Here is a 22,218-nt window from a genome sequence, read left to right as displayed (position 1 = left end):
AGGTTTAAAAGTGTACCTAGACCAACATGCAGACGGGCATTTCCCATCCCTGCTGTGTGCCTGTGACATCTTCCAGAAGCTTCTTCCACAGAGGAGGAAGCCGAGGCTTAGAGCAAGGCCAAAACCAAGCTGACAGTCCAGTTGTCTTAGGACCGCAGCCTGTGTTCTCAGCACCAAGGTAAGGGGCCTTCTGGGCCCTGCCCTTCTGGAGATTACAGCCTTCCAGGCTTTCATCCTCTCAGCAAATGCCCCAAAGGCCTAGCTCGTGCTGGGGACGTGGTGACCGCAACAGTCTTGACCTCTGTTCCCTCAGAGCTCATGGCCCAGTGGCAGAACAGAGGCCCCTTGCCACACGGAGTGCTCAGGGTCGGGATGGCCGAGCCCAGGGTGCTGACCTGGGAGTCAGGGAGGGCTTCCTGAGGGAACTGGCCACTTCTGAGTCTGTCCCATGCTCTTCCTGTCAGTCTCTAGTGTCTGCAGTTCTCACCCTCTGCATCCCTGAGACTATGCTCCAGTCTCTTCTCTGCCAAACCCCAGCCAACTCTCTGGCCATAGGTCTCTGTGGGCCCCCAAGTGTCTCTCCGTGTCTGTTTCCCTGCGAGTATCTCTGTGAGGGCTCTTATTTCTTGTCTCCAAGTGTATCTCTGAGTCTATTCTCTCTCTCTGCATCTGTGGCTCTCTCCTGCCTCTCTCTTCCCAGCCCCAAGCTTGACCCTGCCTGGCTGAGGAAATGTCCAAGCAGGATCTTGAACACTAGACTAAGAGCTTAGACTTTACCTGAGGCAGCAGCAAGCCCTGAGAAGCTGGAAGCAAGTTCAAGCAGGGGACTGGCATCAGATTTGCACATTAGGAAGAGCCCTGACATGGCCATGCTGTGGTCCGGAGGTCTGAAGGAGGCTGGGGCAGGGACCAGGCAGAGGAGGAAGACTGCATGGTTCAAGCATGGGGAGGGGGTGAGGGTCTCCCAGGGGCAGAGCTAGCAGACCCCTGGGCTGAGTGCGGCCATGGGAGGGAGGAAGCAAACAATGCCAAGACCCCTCTGGGAATCTGGTCGCCCAGGAGGGGTGTCAAATTTCTCCCATTCCCGCCTTCCCCTCCTTACAGCTCCCCCTCTGACGTCACATTTTCCAGTCTGGTTAGAAGGGCGAGGGCCTCCCTCCCTCACAGGAAGTGTCCTTCAGCCCCCTGCCACCTGGGTTAGACAAGCCAGCACCAGGACCCTCAATCCCTACCCCCACATCACTAACCCTTCCTGCTCCTGACCCCCTTCTCACTTCAGTCACTGAAACAAGGGAAGAGATGGGTAGAGGGAATGAGTCCAGAAAGGAAGCTTTTAAATGTGTACATTTAAGTCCTGAGGAAAACTCAATGGTGGAGTTGAGAGCCAGATGGACAGCTGGAGGGATGTAGCAAGCAGAGATGGAGAGATGGGGAGGGAGACAGATGGAAGAGGTGAGAACTACAGGTGAAGGCAGTACAATGGGAAGGGAGATGGGGAGAAAACTGGAGAGAGGTAAGGAGGTAGGGAGAGAGATGGGGAGGAGCTGGGACTTAGCAGGAGCGACTGGGTGACCAGGACTCACTGGAGTCAGGCCTGGTGCAACAGAGACCCAGAGCTGGGGACACCAACTAGGGCAGAGAGCCATGGACAGACTGACACACAGACAGGAGGAAGGCCAGCCTCAGAGAGAGGAGGCCTGGGGCCCGGCGGGAACAGCACGTTTAGGATATGCTTCAGGGCCCTGCGTTAGATGGTAGAGCAGTGATGCATGGGGGCTCTTTTGCTCACCCAATGCTGGGGCCAATCCCATCCACCCACCCACTCTGTGACCTGGTAACTGGTTCTCCCTCTTAAGGCCCAGTTTCCCTTATGTAACAGGAACAGAAGAGCAGTGCCCACACCCCCACCCTCCCACCCCCAGAACAGCAAGTGGTTAATGATCAAGCAGGGTGAATATTGGAAATGCCCACATCAAAAAGGTTCTTTTTAATGGTAAATACGTAATACATAAAGCAGGATAGGTAGGTATAACCATAGGCTCTGAAGCCAAGCTACCAGGGTTTAGTACCAGATTTAGGAAATAAAAACAGGGGACAGGTCCACCTGGGTGGCTCAGTTGGTTAAGCATTCCACTCTTGATTTTGGCTCAGGTCATTATCTCAGGGTCGTGAGATAGAGCCCCCAGTTGGTCTCTGCCCTCAGCAGGGATTTTGCTTCTCTCTTCCTCTTCCTTTGCCTCTCCCCCCATTTGTGTGAGTGTATGTGTGCTCTCTCTCTAAAATAAATAAATAGGGTGCTTGGGTGGCTCAGTGGTTGAGCATCTGCCTTTGGCTCAGGTCGTGATCCCGGGGTCCTGGGATCGAGTGCCACATCCAGCTCCCGGGAGCCTGCTTCTCCCTCTGCCTATGTCTCTGCTTCTCTCTCTGTGTGTCTCTCATGAATAAATAAATAAAATCTTTTTAAAAAATAAATTAATAATCTTTTAAAAATACAGAATAATGTGGAAAACAAAGGCAAAAGAAAAATTACTAAATTTCCTTACTACCTACAGCCCACCGACAAGTCCTTGAAACAGGCAGAATGACATTCCACTAGGGACTCAACTCCCTTGACATTCCTCCTTTTCTGAGGGTAAAAGGAAATCTTAGCTCAACTCCTAGGACCCAGTAAGTCTACTTTAACATATAAAAATTCCTTTGGAAACTTCCTTTATCTCTACTGTGCAAGATATATGTTGGCAATCATTCCCCCAGCATATACATCTGGAGGGTCTCGTGACTCAGGTTTCATTAGACAGTAATAAATGACCTCTTTCCAACAATAGCCAGCCCCCTCAAGGTCCTGGAAACCTTGCTTCCAAAACTCCTTAGAGACTTACACACTATCCCTAACCACCCCCCAACTTGAAAGTATATAATGACCCCGGAGCAGCTCTTTCTGCCCACAGGTCCTGTCCCTGTGCTTTAATAAAACCACCTTTTTGCACCAAAGACATCTCAAGAATTCTTACTTGGCCATCAGCTTCAAACCCTAACATCTTTCCTACATCACAGGACACCCAGTTAAATTTCAAGTTCTAATAAACAGCAAATAATTGTTTAGTATAATTATGTCCCAATTATTGTATGTATGTATGTATGTATGTATGTATATGTCACATGTGGACATGTGGGGGGGGTGCTGAATCATTTGAAATAACACTTTACCCCTAAATACCCCTAAATTCATTTCGTTGTAGAGATATCTTTCATACCATAATATCATAATCACATCTAAGAAAATGAATAATTCTGTATATCGTTCAGTTCATACTCCAATTTCCCCCATTTGTCTCAAACTATTATAGTATGGAAGGACAAGGATTCTGGAGATGAAGGGAAGTGGAAGGAAGTCCGCTTCCATTTCGCCTTTCATAAAATGAAGACTAGTACCTACTTCATAAAAGAATTAAATGAAGGCCCATGGCACACAATGAGCCCTCAATAAACGTCAGCTATGGGAGTTACTGTGGTTATTGTTTACATTGTTGATGTTATCATGATTGACACTCCTCAAGAGCAGCCCCAGAACTTCCGCAAAGCCCTCGAAGGGGAGAACTCGGCCTGGTTGGGGATCCTGGGTCGGCGTCCCCCACCCCGCCCCTCTGTCCCTCTGCAGATTGTGACGTTGGCCGACCTGGGGTCTGGCCGGAAATCCCCCTTCCTGTTGCAGATAAGCCTGGCGCAGCCCAGCTGACCCCAGACCCTCCCCCCTACCCCCCATGTCGCAGGATCAAATCCCCAAGACGGAAAGCCTGTCCACCAAACCCCCTGCCCCACCCCCATCACCCCGTAAACACGCCTCCGCACCCCGGGTCTCTCACAGCCCGCTATTCCCCAAGCTCCTGTCCAAGTCCAAGCCACCCCAGCAGCAGGACAGCTGTAACTATCGGGAGGCAGGCGGCCACCCCTGAGGTGTGTGTGTGTTGCGGGGAGTGGGCCCTTGGCCCCGCCCCAGGCCCTGCAACTCGACCCAGCTGCGACCCCCGGCTCTGACGTCTCGGAAAATTCTCCCCTGCCCAGGCCCCCAAGGGAGGGGGTACAGGGTATGAAATGGGGCTGAGACCCCTGGCCGGGGGACAGAGAAACCCGCCAGAGGTGAGCCATGAACCGGGGACTGGATATCTGGGGGCCTGGACTCCTGGGCCTGAGGGAAGCAAGGGCCGGAGCCCAGACTCCAGGGTCCCTAAGTGTCACCAGCTCACCCCTTGCCCTCTTTCTTCTGCCTCCCAGAACATTCCCAGGGAGCATCCATGGACTTGTGGAACTGGGATGAAGCGTCTCCGCAGGAAGTGCCCCCAGGGAACAGGCTGTCAGGGCTGGGTAGGCTGCTGGGGCTGCGCCGGTGTGTGCGGAGGGTCCACAGGTGGGGGCCCCTGTGACCCCGACCCGGCCCTAACCTCCTCTTGCCTGCAGACGGAGCCGAACTCGGCTTCTATTTCCCGGAACTGGTGCTCCCAGGGGACGCGCTGACAGCGGAGCCCGGCTGGAAAGGTGGCTGTGGGCCGGGACTCCAGGGAGCCGAGGAAGGTGAGGCTGCGCTCGGGGTCGGAGGGAGAAGGGGGCGCGCCGGGCCTCCCGAGGCTGAACGGGGAGAGGGCTGCCGGCTCCCATCCTGCGGCTGGGAGGACGAGGCCAGGGTCCTGAGTTCTAGGTGCCAGTGAGTAGCGGCTGGGCCTAACCACCCAGTCCCTGACCAATAAAGACTGCTGGCCGAGTGGTGGAGGGGGCGTCTCTAGCCCTTGCTCACACCCTTCCCTAAGCTCTGCTCGCTCTTCTCCCTCGCAGGGCTCCCCCCGCCGGACTGGGGCTCCGCGTTACCGCACCCAGAAGCTCCGTGGGGGGCGGGTGAGTGTGTGCGCAGAGGCGGGGGCAGGAGGGGACTGGGGTCGTGCACCGTGGCTAGAGGTGTCAGTTCCCTGATCTTCGAGGGGAACAGGGCTAGGACGGGAACGCCTGTGTCCCCGAGGTGACACCACCTAGATCCGGGAGCCCAGGGTGCCAAGGCTGAGACTCGAAGAACCCCTGAGGGCGCCGGGGACCGGGATGCCTGGGATCCCCTCACGTGGGACCTGTTCCTTCCCACAGAGCCCGCCCCTCAGGCTCTTCCGTGGTCGTGGTCGTGGTCGGGAGACTGGACAGACCTGGCGTGCACTGGCTCGGACCCTTGGAGCCTCGTCTCCCAGGCCCTGGGCCCCGCCCCTCCCGGCCTGGGTCCCGCCCCCTGCGCTGCGGCTGCGGGGGCTGCGGGGGCTGCGGGGGCTGCGGGCCAGAACTGTGCCACCTCCGCGGAAGGGACCCACCCGTGGTCCTGCGCCCAGGCGGCGGCCGGCTCCACCAACTGGGACTGTTCTGTTGGCCTCGACGGCCCCACCTACTGGGGCAAGGAACTCCCCGGGGGGCCCAGCGCGGACTCTACCATTTCGTGGGGTGGGCCTGCGGGCTCCGACTGCACCACGTCCTGGGGCTCGGGGCTGCAGGCGGACTGCACCACCTCTTCAAAGGGGTACCAGACTTCAGATCTCCCCACGTCCTCCGAACCCAGCCAGCAGTCGGACCGCGTAACCTTGGCTTGTTACCCCAAAAGTAACCACCGAGGTGAGAGGTCCGCGGGACCCTATTCTACTGATGCGGGGCCTGGGCGCGGAGGGGCGGACCCCGGGAGACCCGCAGTGAAGGTGCGAAGCTTAGCTACCTAACAGCCCGAGGGAGGCGGTGACGGTGGGTCCCTGGGGAGGAGGGGACTGAAACACTGGTAGTCGGATAGGGAGCAAGGGACCCGAACCCAGGTTCCTGGGTTAGGTGAGAGGAAGAGAGGTGGGAGGATCTGGATGCCTGGGTCACCGAGGTGCGGCAGCCAAAGTCCTCTACATTTCCGAGATGGGGCCCTGGCTGCCTGGGTCCCTGGGGCCGCTTCTTGGGTTCCTCATGTGGAGGGATCCGGACTCTCTGGGCCCCAAGGAGGAGGGGATCTGGACTTCTGGCCCCCGGGTTGGGAAGGCCTGGACCCTTGGACCTTCATAGTGAGGGAGCCCGGCCATCTGGGTCACCGAAGGGACACGGCCTGGGGCCGGGAAGCCCGAGTGTTCACCTGCCCGCACTCCGCAGGTCCCATTCAGCTGTGGCAGTTCCTCCTGGAGCTGCTCCGAGACGGGCAGCGTAGCAACTGCATCCGCTGGACCGGCAACAGCCGCGAGTTCCAGCTGTGTGACCCCAGAGAGGTGGGGGAGCTTCCCAGCGCGCCCCCGTCCCGCCCCAGCCTCCTCCGGCTGGACGTAGCCGGCCCCGCCCCCAGCTCGTACCCTCGCGGCCCCGCGGGGAGTCACGCGCACCGACTCGCGTCCGGAGCCGCCCCGGAGCCGCCCCCCCTCCCCCGCGCGCGCGTTGCCCCGCCCGGCTCCCTCCTGCCCCCTCGGACTCAACCCGACCTCTGTCCTAGGTGGCGCGGCTGTGGGGCGAGCGCAAGAGGAAGCCCGGCATGAACTACGAGAAACTGAGCCGAGGTCTACGCTACTACTACCGCCGCGACATCGTGCGCAAGAGCGGTGGGCGCAAGTACACGTACCGTTTTGGGGGCCGCGTGCCCGGCCTGGCCTGTCCGGACTGCGCGGGGCGTGGACCGGGAGGGGCGACCCAATAAAAATATCCCATCAAACTAGTCGTGAATGCTGCCTGCGTGCTTCCCACGGATACTAACTAAGCCCACGCTAGGGACCCTAAGTGTGCACTACACACTCACATCATCCCACCCCCAGCCCCCGCCTGTGTGAACCTAATTCAGGCCGAGATTAAAACACACTCAGACCCTTAGGGGATCCACTTGTGTGCTTCACTGTGTGATGGGATTTTCGAAGGAATCTACTCAATCCCTACAGGGCCTACTGCGTGCCTGCCTGTGCTGGCACTCCTAAAGGAATCAGACCCAATCACTAACTTTCAAGTTTACCTACTGTGTCTCTCCTGAAGAGATGACTCAGGACTCCAAAAAAACCAGTTTATGTGTGTCCTTCCAGTGCTTGGGACCATTAAGGACTTAGTGCTAGTGCTTGATCCCCGAAAGCACCTACTAATCTCTCCACTCGAAGCTGAGGGTGGAGAACTCTGATTTAGACTCCACGGAGAGCCTACCCCATTCTGGGAACCACTGAACCCCTAAAAGAGTGGTCGTCCCATTGACTGACAAGATGCCCATTTTAAATACCTGGTTTGGGAAGGACTAAAGGTGACATTGAAGCAAAGACCCGAAGGAGGTGAGGGAGGGAGCCAGTTTCAGGAAGAGCTTTGTAGGCCAAGGGGACAGCAAGTGCAAAGGCCCTTAGAGGGAAGTCAGCCTACATGTTCAAGCAGGAGGAGGCCAGCGTGGCTGGAGCAGTGGGAGTAAAAAGAATAGGAAAGGTATAAGAGAGACCAAAGTGTGTTGGTAAGGACTTTGGTTTTTGAGTGAAAGAGTCAGATAAGACCCGAGCGGAGGGTTCTAGGCCAAAGAAAAGTGATCTGAGGTGTTAACAGGTCCCTCTGGCTGAGTGGGTAATGGTGGAGGGCAGTAGGGAAGCCAGGAGGCCAGAGAGAGGGCCACTGCAATAGCCCAGGCTAGAGATGCCTGTAGCTTGAACCCAACGTCGGAGAAAATTCTGGATACATTGGTAAGGCAGAGCCAACAGGATTTCTTGATCAACTGTGGGGTATGAGAGAGTCAGGAATACCTCCAGAACTAGAAGCATAAATGTGTCACTTTCCGAGATGAACTAATCTCTGCCGGATCCAAGCTTTTATTCTTAATCTCTCCTCTCTGTGGTGCGGGACTTTGGTTTGAGTCCTCGGGGACACAAATCTGTGTTAATGTGCGCTTTCTGAGGCTTGGGGAAAGAAGAAGAGCGAGCAGGGAGGTGGAGTTGGTACCATAGGGTTGCACAGAGCAGCGGGTTGGTACCATAGGGAGGAAGAGGGAGGGGTCGATCGCGTGACATCGGCGCTGCAGCCCTGAGTAGGGGGGTTCAGATTCCACCCCCAAAGCATCCTCCAGCCTAGGTGGCAGGAGCCGCCAAAACCCCTGGAAGGACACGGTGGGGACTGTGGGCCCCTAGTGTGGACAGGACCTGGGCCCGGGCCCTTCAGAGTTCTCCAAAGCTCAAAGCACCCAACTGCATCCCCGCAAAAAAAAAAAAAAAAAAAAAAAAAAAAAAAAAATCATAATGTGACAAATGACCCTGGGAGAAAGGCTGGATCTATTTCAAACCCTTAACAACTGGTCCTGTAATAATCATAAAAAGCGTAAGGATTCTTGTGTTTTGTTTCGTGATGCTTCCCCAGGTTTTATAGAAGTACCCGGCACAGGGTAAGCATTCAATAAGTAATCCCAGCATGAATAAGGATACCTCTGCTGGGATCTTTTCCCCTCTCCCCCGGCCCACTCTACACCTAGCCCCAGGACCCAAAACTCCTTCCCCTGGTGAAAACAGGAAAGTGATGAGAACCTGTAAGCGCGCATCTCAAACCCCAGCTCGGACCTTCGAAGCCCGGAGTCCACGCAGGCTCACGATTGGGCCGAGGGCGATGATGAACAGGCATCCAGCCCAATAGGAGGTCGGAGTTCCCGGGTGGGCGTGGCCTCAACGGCTTCGGGGCTGGCCTCCCGGCGGGCGCTCGGGCCGCGCGGAAGACGCCCCTTTACCCCGCTTCGCCCTGCTTCCGGCCGCTCTAATTCCGCTTCCGGTCCGACTCTGGCGTCTTTGCTGAGGGTCACATTGAGCTGCGAGGTGCTGCAGGGGTGTCTTTAGGTGAGTGTGGAGGGCTGGGGAAGCCGGGGCCCTGGCCTGGGGTACTGAGGAGCCGGACCCTGGTTTCCCCGAGGACGGAGTGAGTTTCCGGCCGGCGGGTCCTTGGCGTTCTGTTCTTGTTTGTGGCCCTAGCTGGCGATTATGGAGCTCTTCCTTCATGCCAGCTAACGTTTCGAGCGACCTTATTAACTCGTTTAATCTTCCCTCCAGCCCTATGAGGTGGGGCGTGGGATGATCCCTTTTTGACGGTGGAGCCGCTGAAGCTCAGAGACATCGGGCTATTAAGGCAGCGACCAGGGTTTGGATTCCGTGGTTTGGACTGTCGTGCCCTCAATCACCAGGCCGCAGGCGTGGCCTCCCGTGGCTGGCCCCGGGCCGCAGCCGGGCTCCCTGATTTCTGGTCCCTCCTCCCGCTTGGACTTTGGAGGACCTCGGAGTCCTCCCTGATCTCCTCGCAAAACAACTCTCCCGAGCAAATCTGTGTCCCAGCTCCGGCGTTCTACGTCCCCCTTCCTCTACCCCTCTAGGATTTCCCCTCCCCAAAGACTACTGTGGGGCCCCAGATGTCCACCACTACCTTGGGTCCCTTGAATTTAACACTGGCCTGCTCACTTCTTTGTAACCCCGTTACTTTTCGAATTATCTGGAATAGAGGCAGTTTCACCTTCCCTGGTGAAAACTGCACGTCACCCGCGGAGGTTTTGAACTCTGGGCCTGCAAAATCAATAGACTGCAAGGTGTGCTAGTACTTGAGTGTGTGTGTGTGTGTGTGTGTGTGTGTGTAGGGGGGGGTTACATCTGTGTTTTTCTTTTTTTTTTTAAGATTTTATTTATTTATTCATGAGAGACACATAGAGAGAAGGAGAGGAGGCAGAGACACAGGCAGAGGGAGAAGCAGGCTCCATGCAGGGAGCCTGATGTGGGATTTGATCCCAGGTCTCCAGGATCACGGCCTGGGCTGAAGGAAGGCGCTAAACTGCTGCGCCACCCAGGGATCCCACATCTGTGTTTTTATTAATCTGGAATTGAAATGAAGCATTTCCTTCAGGAATGGAGGCAACAGTCTTAATAACATTAGCGTCACCTGTGACTTTGTCAGCATTCAAAATTGCAGGTCATCTTATATCACATTGTGGTTGCACATGTCACGGAATACATTTTCATTGACAATTACTTCAAAATTGTGGTAGTCGGTAAATCCTCAGCTACATGGAATGGAACTGGTTTTCTTGGTGATCCTATGAGGTTTTCAGATGCCTTTAAAAGCATTCTGGGAGAGGGGTCATTAGACCCCTGAGGAGTTCATGGCACCAAAGAGATGAACCTCTGCGGTGTAGATTCTGTCAATGACTGGGTGCAACTCCTCCGTTTTCGTGACCTTGGGAAGTCACTTAGACACCCTGTGCCTTGTCTGTGACACAGTGATAGTAATAGTTCATACCTTTTAGAGTGGCTGCAGGAGTAAAGTGTAGAACGACACTTGGCCTATATTAACTACTCAGTGAGTGTTAGCTAGTGTTCTAGTGAATAAGGCCTGATTTTGCTAAGGAGTTACCCCCTCCACCAAGTCCTGCTGTGATGGCCACACTTTGGTGTGCAGATTTGCCTCACCCTTCACCTCTGTGTGTACATGTTGACAGGGAGAAAGTGCTGGCTTGTTCACACCTTTCTACTCTCTTCTCCCTGTGTGTGTTGGGGCGGGGGGGAGCTGACATCCCATCCCCAGGCCCTCTAGAACTTTTGCCAACATCCACTCTCTTTGCCTCCAAGAGTCAGCACCATGGCAGAAGACATCAAGTCCAAAATCAAGAACTACCAGACTGCCCCTTTTGACAGCCGCTTCCCCAACCAGAACCAGACTAGGAACTGCTGGCAGAACTACCTGGGTAAGCAGGGCATAGGGGTGGGAAGGGATGCAGAACCTTTTCCTGGTCCCACACTCAAGGTTGCTTACCTGTTTGTCTACTCCTAAGGCATCTGTACATCCCAGGCCTCTTTTTTATTCTGGACATCCTACCTTGCAGGGCCCATGCCCCTTATCACAACTGCGCTCGAGGTCCAAGATCTGGGCCAGGGTCACAAACTTTGGTTCCTACAAGGATATATATATATATATTTTTTTTTTTTTAGGATTTATTTGTGTGTGTATGAGACAGATGTTAACATACGTACAGGAAATACATAAAACATAACGTACAGCCAAATGAATAATGCTAAAGTGAATCCCCTGTATACCTATATAATCTGGATAGGAAATTAGGTACTGTCGGTATTCTAATCTTCCTTGCCCACTGTATGCAGTCTTAAACACAACATCCTAATCTCCGCTCAAGAGATGTCACCCTGCCAACTTAAGGCAGTCACATTTTATCACTGCTTTTAGGTTTGCCTCTTGATGAACATTATAAACACTGTATATATTCTGTTTTATTTGGATTTCTTCATTCAGCAGTTTTGAAGATTGATCCTTGCTGTGGCGTATAGTTTGCTCGTTTTCTTTCTGTATGGTTTTCCATAATTTATTCTCAGACACTTATAGGGTTGCCAGTTCAGGGCTTTAATGAATGATGATGTTATAAACGTTCTTATAAATGTAATTTGCCGTCCATGTGAATGCTTCTCTGTGTAAGGAGTGTGCCCTGGAGTGGAATACCTGGAGAATTTTTCTTTTTCTTTTTTAAAAAAAATTAATTGCCTACTTTAAAAAGCCAGATTATCCCCCTCCTGTCCTCTTCTGTAGGAGCCAACATCTTAGCCTCAGGATCCTCTTCCCCTTCCCTCACCATGGGTTTGGACTTCCATAACCCCTGCATGTGCCTTTCATGTTCCTCCCTCATTCCAGACCCCAGGATCTTCAAGTCAAACAGTAGTTCTCTAGGGTTTGCAAAATCACCTTGGTGAGGCCTGCCTAGCCCTTTTCAGTACACTTGTAGGAATAGACATTCCTCTTGACACTTGTTTGTGTGTGTTTGTGTGTATATAACTGGTTGTGAAGTAAAAATGATTTCTGTGAATTTTGATCAAAAATATGTTCCAGCCCTTAGTCAGGGCTGACCCTGAACCACTCTCTCCACAGACTTCCACCGCTGTGAGAAGGCAATGACTGCTAAAGGGGGTGATGTCTCCGTGTGCGAATGGTACCGGCGAGTGTACAAGTCCCTCTGCCCCATATCCTGGGTATGTGCCGCCTCCAGGGTATCTTGGGACACTGGGGTGGGGTCTTCACGGAGACGAGTGTGGTAACTTAGTGGGGGCTCATCTGGGAGCAGCAGAGGAAGGACAGGGTATTGCGGTGTCCATGGGACTCAGCCCTGTCTTCTCTCTGGAATTGCCTTCCCTCTTTTCAGCGATACTCTCAACCAGTCAGGGCTCTTGGCCAGAGCACCCAGGGTCCTCTCCTTGCTGCATCCATCCCACCCATGCACTCTACAAATAAATACACAGTGCTGTCTCCTTGTCCCTGTGGGGTTCACCGTCTTGTGCAGTTCTGTGCCTTTTTATTCACATTTTCAAGTTACACATAAAGGTAGAATAATTCAGTGACCCCCAGTTATACCAACTACTTAGACACACAGCCAGTAAGGCTTTTAGCCCTAATCTGACCAGACTTTTTGTCACCATTTAGTAGTCTCTGTTACACACTTAAAAAAAAAAAGAATTTATGTTTAATGTTGTACTGTTTCATCAAAGCAAAGATCCCATTGACTCCAAGAAACATTGAGAGATGGTCAGCTCTTTCTAAAATGCCAGAAATGAGTGTAACCAGCTTGCTGATTTCAGAGATGTTAAAATGAAAAAACCTGTGTCTTAGAATCAAAATATGATACTATTACAAAAGTCACAGTGCTCATTTAAAAAACAAAAAATGGGCAACTGGGTGGCTCAGACAGTTAAGCATCGAGTTTTGATTTCGGGTCAGATCATAATCTCAGGGTCGTGGGATGGAGCCCAACACATGCTCAGCAGGGAGTCAGCTGGTGAGTCTCTCCCCCTACCTGGGCCCCTCCTCCTGCTCATGCGTGTGCGCGCGCTCTCTCTCTCTCTCTCTCTGTGTGTCTCAAGTAAATCTTTAAAAACAAAAAATGTATGGGATCCCTGGGTGGCGCAGCGGTTTGGCGCCTGCCTTTGGCCCAGGGCGCGATCCTGGAGACCCGGGATCGAATCCCACGTCGGGCTCCCGGTGCGTGGAGCCTGCTTCTCTCTCTGCCTGTGTCTCTGCCCCTCTCTCTCTCACTGTGTGACTATCATAAATAAATAAATAAAATTAAAAAAAATATATCACCATCATTTAAAAAAAAAACAAAAAATGTGAGCAGAAAATAGTAGAGCAGTAAAAAGTAGAAACCTTCTCCCCGCCCTTCTTCTCTGAGGTAACTACTGTTAGCTGATTACTTTTTTCTCTGTATAAAGTAATCATACAGAAACCTGGGGAGCTATCTGTGGATGAGTGGGTCAAACTATATAGTCTTTGACTGCTTTGATTTATAAGTGTGTTTTGGAGTCTTTTTTTTTTTTTTATAATAATGCATATAGATCTGCCTTCCTTGCTTTGGTAACTTTCATATGCTTTTATTTAACTGATTCCCTTTTGACAGAGCTTTTTTTTTTTTTTTTTTTTTTTTTTTTTAATTTATGATAGTCACACAGAGAGAGAGAGAGAGAGAGGCAGAGACACAGGCAGAGGGAGAGGCAGAGACACAGGCAGAGGGAGAAGCAGGCTCCATGCACCGGGAGCCTGATGTGGGATTCGATCCCGGGTCTCCAGGATCGTGCCCTGGGCCAAAGGCAGGCGCTAAACCGCTGCGCCACCCAGGGATCCCTTGACAGAGCTTATATTCTAATTTTTTCAGTATATTTGTAGCATCCTTAATATATGCCTTTGGAGCTTATTTCTTGAGAACAAATTGCCTTATTGCAGTCTCCCTCAGCTTGCTTGGTTTTCCCTCCACCTCTCAGGCCACACTGTCTCAAGTGTCTTTGAGTGTCCTGTGCCCTTCCAGGATTTCCCCTTGTCCCTGGGTGATTTGAGTAACATGATGGTGTGAGTACATACTATCCCTTCTCCAGCCTCAGAGCCTGCATTGGGTGCCTGCTGGACAGGGTGCCAAGAAGCATGCTTCCAGTCCCGGTGCTGCCCTACACCCCATTCTCCAAGACTTGGGCCTGCCCTTTCCTTGAGAGCATCAAATTGTGTGATTCCTGCTCTCAGGTGCCTGCAGTATCCATCTACTTTGTTAGGGCTTATAAATGTATTCTGCAAAGCCCCCTTTATACTGGCTGCCCTGACTTCTTTATTTCAAAAATGTGGTGAGGTGAAAATAAGTGGGTTTTTTTGTTTTGTTTTGTTTTGTTTTGTTTTGTTTTAAGATTTTCTTTCTTTATTGATTTGAGAGAGAGAAAACATGAGCAGGGGGAGGGACAGAGAGAGAAGCAGACTTAGCAGGGAGCTGGATGTAGGGCTCCATCCCAGGACCCTGGAATCATGACCTGAGCCAAAGGCAGATGCTTAACCCACTGAGTCACCCAGGCACCCCAGAATAAGTGTTTTGTTTTTGCTGTTATTTTGTTCAATTATAAGGAATATAACTACTTCACAAAAACTTAAAAACTAGAAGAAGGGTAGAAAAATATTCCTTATCCTTCTGATAATATCATAGCATCTTCCAGGTATTTCTTGTGTATTATTTTTAATTAGTCTTAAATCCCAGTATGTGCATTTGAGTGGGGTCATCATGGGAGTTCAACACTTTTCCTATATGAGCATTTAAAACATTTTTTCCAAGCGTCTTTTATTTTCTGGTTTAAAAAATATTGAGTATCAGGGTGTTTGGGAGGCTCAGTTGGTTTAAGCATCTGCCTTTGGCTCAGATCATGATCCCAGAGTCCTGGAACTGAATCCTGCATCCTGCTCTCTGCCCAGTGGGGAGCCTGCTTTTTCCTCTCCCCCTGCTTGGGCTTGTTCTCTATGTTAAATATATAAATAAATCTTTAAAAAAATCTCAAGCTTCTCCGTGAACAAACAACATTGACTTTTGTGGAATCTTCCAAACAAAAGCTTTATATAATGTAGAAAGCGAAAGCCCCCTACTCATCCACTTCTGAGTCCTAAAGTTAACTTTCTTTTAGTCATTTGGTATAATTCTTTCACTTCCTTTTCTGTGTGCTGATGTATGTGTAGGTGTGTGTTTATGTACTTTTTAATTTTGATACGGGTCATACTCTTGGTACTGTTTTATGCTTTGATTTTTTACTTACCACGCATTTTATACCTATTTCTATCTTAGTATAATCAGCTCACTTATTGAGTAGCCACTATCTTTAATAGTTATAGTTTCTTCCCCTTTATAGCTAGATCCCATCTTTTTTCACTTTTTAATTTTTAAAAAATATTTATGTTTTTACTTGAGAGGGAGAGAGGGTACGCACACCCACACAGGAACAGGGGGAGAGAGAGAATCTCAAGCAGTCCTTCCGTTGAGTGTAGACCCTGACACAGGGCTCAGGCTCACGACCCTGAGATCATGACCTGAGCCGGAACCAACAGTCAGACGCTTAGCCAACTGAGCCACCCAGGTGCTCCCTTTATCACTTTTTAAAATGACACTTCAGTGTACAGTTCTACTGCAGGAAATGTTTTCTCCCTCTATTTGAATGGTTTCCTGAGTTTCCATTCCATGAAGCGGCATTATTGGGCAAAGGAAAATTTGCAAAGGATCAGACCAGCCTGATTCTTTAAAAAGAGAGATGGAAAGGTAAACCCAGCAAATGAGAAATTCACATATAGAAAACTGTAGACTGTGGACAGTACAAGTCCAGTATGAGGGAATCCAGACATGAAAAGTTGTCCATCCCCACTCAAGTCACCAAGAAGACACAGCTGAAAACAACAGAGAGATGCTTATTTCTACCTTGCAGTCTGGTGCAAGTTTTATAAAGGTTGATAGTGCTAAACATTAGTGGTTCTGCAAATTGAAGTTATTTTGGTAGGATCTTTCAAAATGGAATAAAAGATCTCCAGATGTGTCAGTTTTACATTTGGACATCCTACAAAGATGCTCGTGTACAAAGAGGTCCATTGCAGAGTTGTGTGTAATGAGGAGCATTCAGAAACAACCCAGTTAGATAGATGGTGGTACATTTATTTTGATCTATGCGACAATACAGAAAGAGCTCTAAGACTTGTGGAAAAGGCAAGTTGTAGGACAGTCTATATCGTAGGGACCAATTTGTACATGTTTTTCAAAGTAGAGAATATTTGTGTGGTGGTGATGGTGTGTGTGTGTATAAATAGGCATATATGTGGCACTTAACTGTGGGCCAACTACTTTGTAAGCCCTTTATATTCTGTAAGGGCAAACATGCTAAAAAATGAGATGAGATGGATACTATTCTCACTGTCCTCATTTAACACAATTAAAAACTAAGGCCCTGAGATGATACTGGGTGTTACATTATATGTATATGTTGGCAAATTGAATTTAAATAAAATTTTAAAAGCAAAAAATAAACTAAGGCCCTGAAGGGCTGAGTGATTCACCCGAGATCACACAGCTAGGAAGTGATGGAACAAGGATTCCGATTTTCTTCCTTAGTCATGCTGTTGTCTACTGCCTCTAATATATGGCATATAAACGTGAGTATATGTCTAACTGGATGTGCTTCGGAGTGCCTGTAAGAAGGTGCACCAGTTGTAGTGTGTTACTTCTGGGGAGTGTTAACAGTTGGATATGGGCCTTTTCATCATTGTTTCTATATACATGTATCTGATCAACAGTAGGATCATACTCTATATTCAGTTTTGTGTCTTTTGCCTCTGACTGTATCTTGGAGATCCATTTATGCCAGAGCACAACCTCTTTCTTTCCCTCACAGCTTCCTAGTATTTCTTCCTTCCTCTATTCTGACAAACATTGAGTATTGATTCTGAGGTTCCTGACACAGGGCGCAGTCACACTTTTGAGTCTCTATACAGTCCTACATCTCCCCAGGAACAGCCCCTGCAGTGAATGTGGGATTTATATATACTCTCCACCCCTCACCCCCTCAGTGGGTCAGTTCATTCAGGACAGTGATTCTTATCTTTCTGGGGTCACTGCTGATTCCCTCACTCCTGGAACAGTGGTGGTGCTGGGCTTGACCGACTAAACAGGTAGGCAGAGTGAGGATGAGGAAGACAGAGTTTACCCCTCTGGTTTCCCCACAGATGAAGGAAGTAATGTTGGCTGTCTTTCCACAGGTGTCGGCCTGGGATGACCGCCGGGCAGAAGGCACATTTCCTGGGAAGATCTGAACTGGCTCCACCCACCTCTCCTCTGTCCTCCATCCTTCTCCCAGGGTGGTGAAGGGGGACCTGGGTACATGGTGATCCCCACCCTGGGATCCTGAATCATGGCTTAACTAATAATAAATACTCGTTGGAAAAGTGTAAGACTGTGTATGTGTAAAAGAACTGGGTGATCGGGCAAGAAGCTGGGATGGAAATTAATACCTTGACTAATAAGAGGGACTTCAGGGGGATTGTTTTTTTCTTTTTTTGCTTTGTTTTATGTTACTAAACTGACCACCTTCTCTATACCAGACAGTATAGTGAGTGATTATAGCCTCAGGCCCCTGTATGTGCAAAAATTTATCTGTATGTTCCCCTTTATTATCTATACAATTTCAAAAAACTTTTCTTTTTTTTTCTTTTTTTTTTTTGAATTTTTTATTTATTTATGATAGTCACACAGAGAGAGAGAGAGAGGCAGAGACATAGGCAGAGGGAGAAGCAGGCTCCATACACTGGGAGCCTGACGTGGGATTCGATCCCGGGTCTCCAGGATCACACCCTGGGCCAAAGGCAGGCACCAAACCGCTGCGCCACCCAGGGATCCCTCAAAAAACTTTTCTTAACGTAATTTTTGAACCACATGGAAATAATATAATAAAAATTGGGGATCCCTGGGTGGTTCAGTGGTTTAGCGCCTGCCTTCAGCCCACCGCATGAACCTAGAGTCCCGGGATGGAGTCCCACATCAGGCTCCCTGCATGGAGCCTGCTTCTCCCTCTGCCTGTGTCTCTGCCTGTGTCTCTGCCTCTCTCTCTCTCTGTCTCTCATGAATAAATAAATAAATAAATAAATAAATAAATAAATAAATAAAATCTTTTTAAAAATAAATAATAAAAATTAAAATTGTGTACCCATCACCTAGCTTCAACAATTATCAACAAATGCCCAACCAGTTTCATCTCTAACTATTCCCCTCCCCTTCTAGGTGATTTTAAAGCAAAACCTGGGGATCATATGCTATCCAGAAATAAGTAAGTATATGTATCTCAGAATTAGAGGTTTATTTTATGCATAATTAACACTACCATTATTATGTCTAAGAAATTAACGCCAATTTTTTTGCCATCTAATTAGCAGTTTCCTGTACAATGTGTAATTTCTCTGTTCTGGACCTCCTCTTATATGTTCTCGTAGTGATTATTAGAAGTCATTTAACTCGATCAAGTTAAAAATGTTCTTTCTTGCTGCCCCAAGAGGAATTGCCACACAGTGATAGTCCAGAACATCATCCACCAGACCGATCAGCATAACTAGCCAGAGCACTAGGTTGTGGCTGGATTGGTGTTTCCTCAAGACCACTTAAATGGTTGAGAGACAGACTTACCCAAAGCATTTGCAGGTGAGCAGCGAGATGATTCTTGTATTGAGGGAGAATGGCCCTAGGGAGGGATCTTCTGAAATGGATGCTTCTGAGGAGGAGGGGCTCTACGTAGAGGACCCTTATACATGCCCAGGGACTCTGAGCAACTGTCGAAGCTTCTTCTATTTCCTGTCTGACCTACCACTTCTTGTTTGCTCCTTCAGTTCCTGCACACTGGCCTCTTCAGTGTGACAGGAACCGTGTGAGCAATTGAGAAGTGTTAGCATACACCAGACTGGCTCCAACCTCAGGGCCTTTGCATTTTCTGTTTGCCCTGCCTGGAATGCCTTTCCATTAGATAGCCACATGACTCTCTCTTCAGGTCTTCCTCAAATATAACTCAGGCTTCCCCTGACCACTCGACCTACCATTTCAACTCCATACATATATTTGCAGCCCTTCACTTCTTTCATTCCTGAAACACTAAACCACTAATATTCCCTGTATTTTACTTATTTCATCCTTGATAATAGCCCTGACACACTAGAATGTAATTTCTATGGGGGCAGGATTTTTAAAAATACACATTCCCTCTTTCAACATTTTATTATGGAAAATTTCAAGCATACAGAAAAAATTGACAATCCGTACAGTTGCTGTTATACCCACCACCTTAGTTTATTGTGTCATATTTACTTTGTGTGTACACATGTTTTTTATTAAACTATTTAAAAGTACAGTTGCACCTCAAGCAAAGCAAGGATTAGAAGCATAAATTATCCATGTATTTTTTTTTTTTTTAACACATATAACTTGACTCCCTACAAACTTAACTACTAATAGCCTGTTGCTGAGTAGAACCCTTACTGGTAACAGAATTCATTACCAACTATTTCTCTGTTATATGTATTATATACTATTAAAGTAAGCTAGGGAAAGGAATGTTAAAGTCATAAGGAAGAGAAAAGACATTTATAGTACTGTGTGTGTATGTATTGAAAAAAATCTGCTTGTAAATGGACCCATGCAGTTCAAACATGTCTTATTCAGGATCAGCTGTAGTTTCCAAACACCTTGACACTTCACTCCTAAATACTTAAGTATGTATCTCTGAAAAATGACATGTTCCTTCATACCATTATCACTTCTTTTTTTAAAAATTATTTATTTATTTACTTGAGAGATAGCAAGGGGAGAGAGTATAAGCAGGGAGGAGAGGGAGAAGCAGGTTCCCTAGGAGCAGGGAGCCACATGTGGGGCTCAATCCCAGGACCCCAGGATCCTGATCAGAGCCAAAGGCAGACGCTTAACCGAGCCACCCAGGTACTCTGTCACTTCTAAGAAAAACTAACATTAATTCCCTAATGTCTGATACTCAGATTTCCCAAATTGTGCCCCAAAAGTCTTCTATACTGTTGGCTATGTTTTGTACCAGGATCCAGTCAGGGTTCAAATTCTGCATTAGTTTTTTAGGTGTCTACTGTTTTCTAAATAGTACAGTATTCCCCCCGTGCTCCACCGCTCCTGCTCTTATAAGATGGGATTTTTTAAGAGGCCAGGCCAGTTGTCTTGGGGAATGTCCCCCACTCTGGATTTGCCTAATAACTTTCTCATGGTGTCATTTAGCTGCTCTGTTTTCTGTAGTTCTTAAATACTGGAAGTTTTCTCTAAAGGCCTGATTAGATGCAGGGTAAGTACTTTCTGCAAGAATCTTTCCTGTGTATCTTCCTTCTTCCCATCAGGAGGTACCTGATGCCAGGTTGCCCCAATAGTGATGGCCACCAGCTGTCTCCTCCAGAACGAGCTCTTTCCCCTTTCTATCATTGACACGTGACCTGTGGGGTGGTTCTAGAACGAATGGTTCTGCCGTGGCACCCCTGCAACTTTACACATCTCCACATAAGCCCCACAGGGAAAAACTTACCTGTGGACTGGCCCGAACTGTGGCAGAAGGCCTGGTGAGTCCCCCTGAAACCAAGGGAGAGGAGCGGTCTTGTGAAGAGCTGCCGTGAGGCAGTTTCTCATCCACCTCTGTCTCTTGCGGGAGAGTGCTGCAAGGCCGTTTCTCATCTACCTCTCGTGTCAGTACTTTCTTCCTCATTCCTCCTTAGGGTAAGCTGCAGGCTATAAAACTACTCTGAAGCTTCCGTGCTGAGCACCTTACCTGCCCTATCTCCAGCCTTCTAACAACTCAAGCCATATTTTGTTATGACTCCTATTTTACAAGCGGGGAAGCTGCCACTTGCAGCCATCTGCTGGTTTGTGTGGCAGTGGGTTTCCTTAGTGTATCTGTATCAGAGGGTTCAGTGCAGAAAACGGAAACCTCCCAAGGCATATGAAATAGAGACTTAATATGAGCAATTTGGGTATAGCGAAGTTGGACATAGTATCGCACCTCTATTTCATTATATTCAACTCAGCATAAGCCAGCATTTTACAGGTTTCAACGCAGCTTTGCAATAGGGTTTTGCATTATCTTAAAAAAATATATCCAGGGGTGCCTAGGTGCCTCGGGTGGTTAAGTGTCTGACTCTTGGTTTTGGCTCAGGTCACGGTCTTCGCACAGATGCTGCATGAGATTCTCTCCCTCTGCACCCACCCCCTTGCTCATGAGTGCTTGTGCCCTCTCTCTAATAAATAAAATCTTTAAAAAAATGTGTCTGGTATTGTCACCTTGAGCGGGGCAAGCACCGTGGTCTGAGCAGGGGCAGTGGGAGCGCAGACTGACAATGCAGACCACTGGGGCACTATTCATCTCTCCAGCTCTAATCTGCTGTTGTACTGGGGATCTAATAGGCCAGAGGTCCCATCTAAACAGCCACCCTACAGCAGCTCCCCACTCCAGGTGGCCTGACGGGAGTTCCAGAACAGTGTTGTCTCCTGGGACATTGACGTAGCAGCCAAGTTTATTGGTGCTGGGGCTGCCACAGCTGGTGTGGCTGGTCCAGGAGCTGGCAGTGGAACAGTAGTTGGCAGCTGGATTATTGGTTCTGCCAAGAACCTGTCTCTCAAGCAGCAGCTCTTTGCCATTCTGGGCTTTGCGCTGACTGAACCATGGGGCTTTTTGATGGTCTCCTTTGCCATCCTTTTCACCATATGAGGCTCCATGGGGTTCACCTACCTGTCCTGTTTCTTCAACTTCAGGTCATACCTGGTGTTAAAGCGTGCCAAGCTTTACAATTAAACATGTTTCTCTAAGAAAAAAACAAACAAACCCGGTATTCAGCTAATAAAGACGAAAAGAAAGAATTAAAATATCAGCGTATTTTGTAACCCCTAATGAGTCTAAGCATGATGTCTGTGGCTACAAACATCACCAAAAGAGAGACAACCAAATATGTGCTTCCAGATGGAAGTACTCATCACTAGTCATGAAAAGTTTTACCAAAATAGTCAAACCTGAATCTGATCAAGCTTCTGGATTCAACTTCTGATTCACAGGAATTTTAGAGGACGGTGGAACATGTTAAACTGCGTCACAGGAAACAACTGGAAAAAAACTAGATTCTGTAAAACCTTACAAGAAAAATGGCCTACATTTCCTTCAGTAAGTGCACTATTGATGCAGGAAAAGTGGGGGGAGAGAGTTAGAGGAAGACCATATAGATTAAAAGAAATCTAAGAGATAAATATTTGGGGACGCCTGGGTGGCTCAGTGGTTGAGCGTCTGCCTTTGGCTCAGAGCATGGTCCTGGAGACCTGGGATCGAGTCCCACATTGGGATCCCTGCATGGAGCCTGCTTCTCTCTCTGCCTGTGTCTCTGCTTCTCTCT

General features: G+C 49.0%; 2 protein-coding genes and 1 pseudogene across 6 annotated transcripts; all 3 read left to right on the top strand.

Annotated features, from left to right (window-relative positions):
* Positions 1 to 38: 38 nt before the first annotated feature.
* On the top strand, positions 39 to 6,759 carry ETV2 (ETS variant transcription factor 2). Of its 5 annotated transcripts, none has more exons than XM_072780712.1 (7): positions 39 to 178; positions 4,273 to 4,362; positions 4,456 to 4,569; positions 4,828 to 4,887; positions 5,128 to 5,637; positions 6,148 to 6,260; positions 6,479 to 6,697. In XM_072780712.1, exons 2-7 carry the CDS (start codon positions 4,293 to 4,295, stop codon positions 6,677 to 6,679), a joined length of 1,068 nt encoding a protein of 355 aa, XP_072636813.1. In that variant the 5' UTR covers positions 39 to 178; positions 4,273 to 4,292; the 3' UTR covers positions 6,680 to 6,697. The 5 variants fall into 5 exon arrangements, with proteins under 5 accessions (XP_072636813.1, XP_072636822.1, XP_072636804.1 ...); XM_072780703.1 differs by lacking the exon at positions 39 to 178 and adding an exon at positions 3,560 to 3,954; XM_072780692.1 differs by lacking the exon at positions 39 to 178 and adding an exon at positions 3,561 to 4,137.
* Positions 6,760 to 8,661: 1,902 nt separating this feature from the next.
* Positions 8,662 to 17,244, top strand: COX6B1 (cytochrome c oxidase subunit 6B1). Its single transcript, XM_072780597.1, has 4 exons — positions 8,662 to 8,816; positions 10,589 to 10,702; positions 11,893 to 11,993; positions 17,053 to 17,244. The coding sequence occupies exons 2-4, from the start codon at positions 10,597 to 10,599 to the stop codon at positions 17,104 to 17,106; spliced, it is 261 nt and encodes an 86-aa protein (XP_072636698.1). The 5' UTR covers positions 8,662 to 8,816; positions 10,589 to 10,596; the 3' UTR covers positions 17,107 to 17,244.
* Positions 17,245 to 17,385: 141 nt separating this feature from the next.
* On the top strand, positions 17,386 to 21,878 carry LOC140606752 (ATP synthase F(0) complex subunit C1, mitochondrial pseudogene; annotated as a pseudogene).
* Positions 21,879 to 22,218: the final 340 nt, after the last annotated feature.

Source organism: Canis lupus, chromosome 1 (assembly GCF_048164855.1).
Source record: "Canis lupus baileyi chromosome 1, mCanLup2.hap1, whole genome shotgun sequence".
Lineage (NCBI taxonomy): Eukaryota > Metazoa > Chordata > Mammalia > Carnivora > Canidae > Canis > Canis lupus.
The sequence above is the reverse complement of the archived record's forward strand: the minus strand, read 5'-3'. Positions and strand labels throughout refer to the sequence as shown.

Bases quoted from the DNA above. Each gene is read 5' to 3' on its own strand.
- ETV2 (XM_072780712.1), top strand. From the start codon at position 4,293: ATGGACTTGTGGAACTGGGATGAAGCGTCTCCGCAGGAAGTGCCCCCA. The intron at 4,363-4,455 runs GTAGGCTGCTGG...TCTTGCCTGCAG, and splicing joins GAACAGGCTGTCAGGGCTGG to ACGGAGCCGAACTCGGCTTC. The intron at 4,888-5,127 runs GTGAGTGTGTGC...TCCTTCCCACAG, and splicing joins AGAAGCTCCGTGGGGGGCGG to AGCCCGCCCCTCAGGCTCTT.
- COX6B1 (XM_072780597.1), top strand. From the start codon at position 10,597: ATGGCAGAAGACATCAAGTCCAAAATCAAGAACTACCAGACTGCCCCT. The intron at 10,703-11,892 runs GTAAGCAGGGCA...CTCTCTCCACAG, and splicing joins CTGCTGGCAGAACTACCTGG to ACTTCCACCGCTGTGAGAAG. The intron at 11,994-17,052 runs GTATGTGCCGCC...GTCTTTCCACAG, and splicing joins CCCTCTGCCCCATATCCTGG to GTGTCGGCCTGGGATGACCG.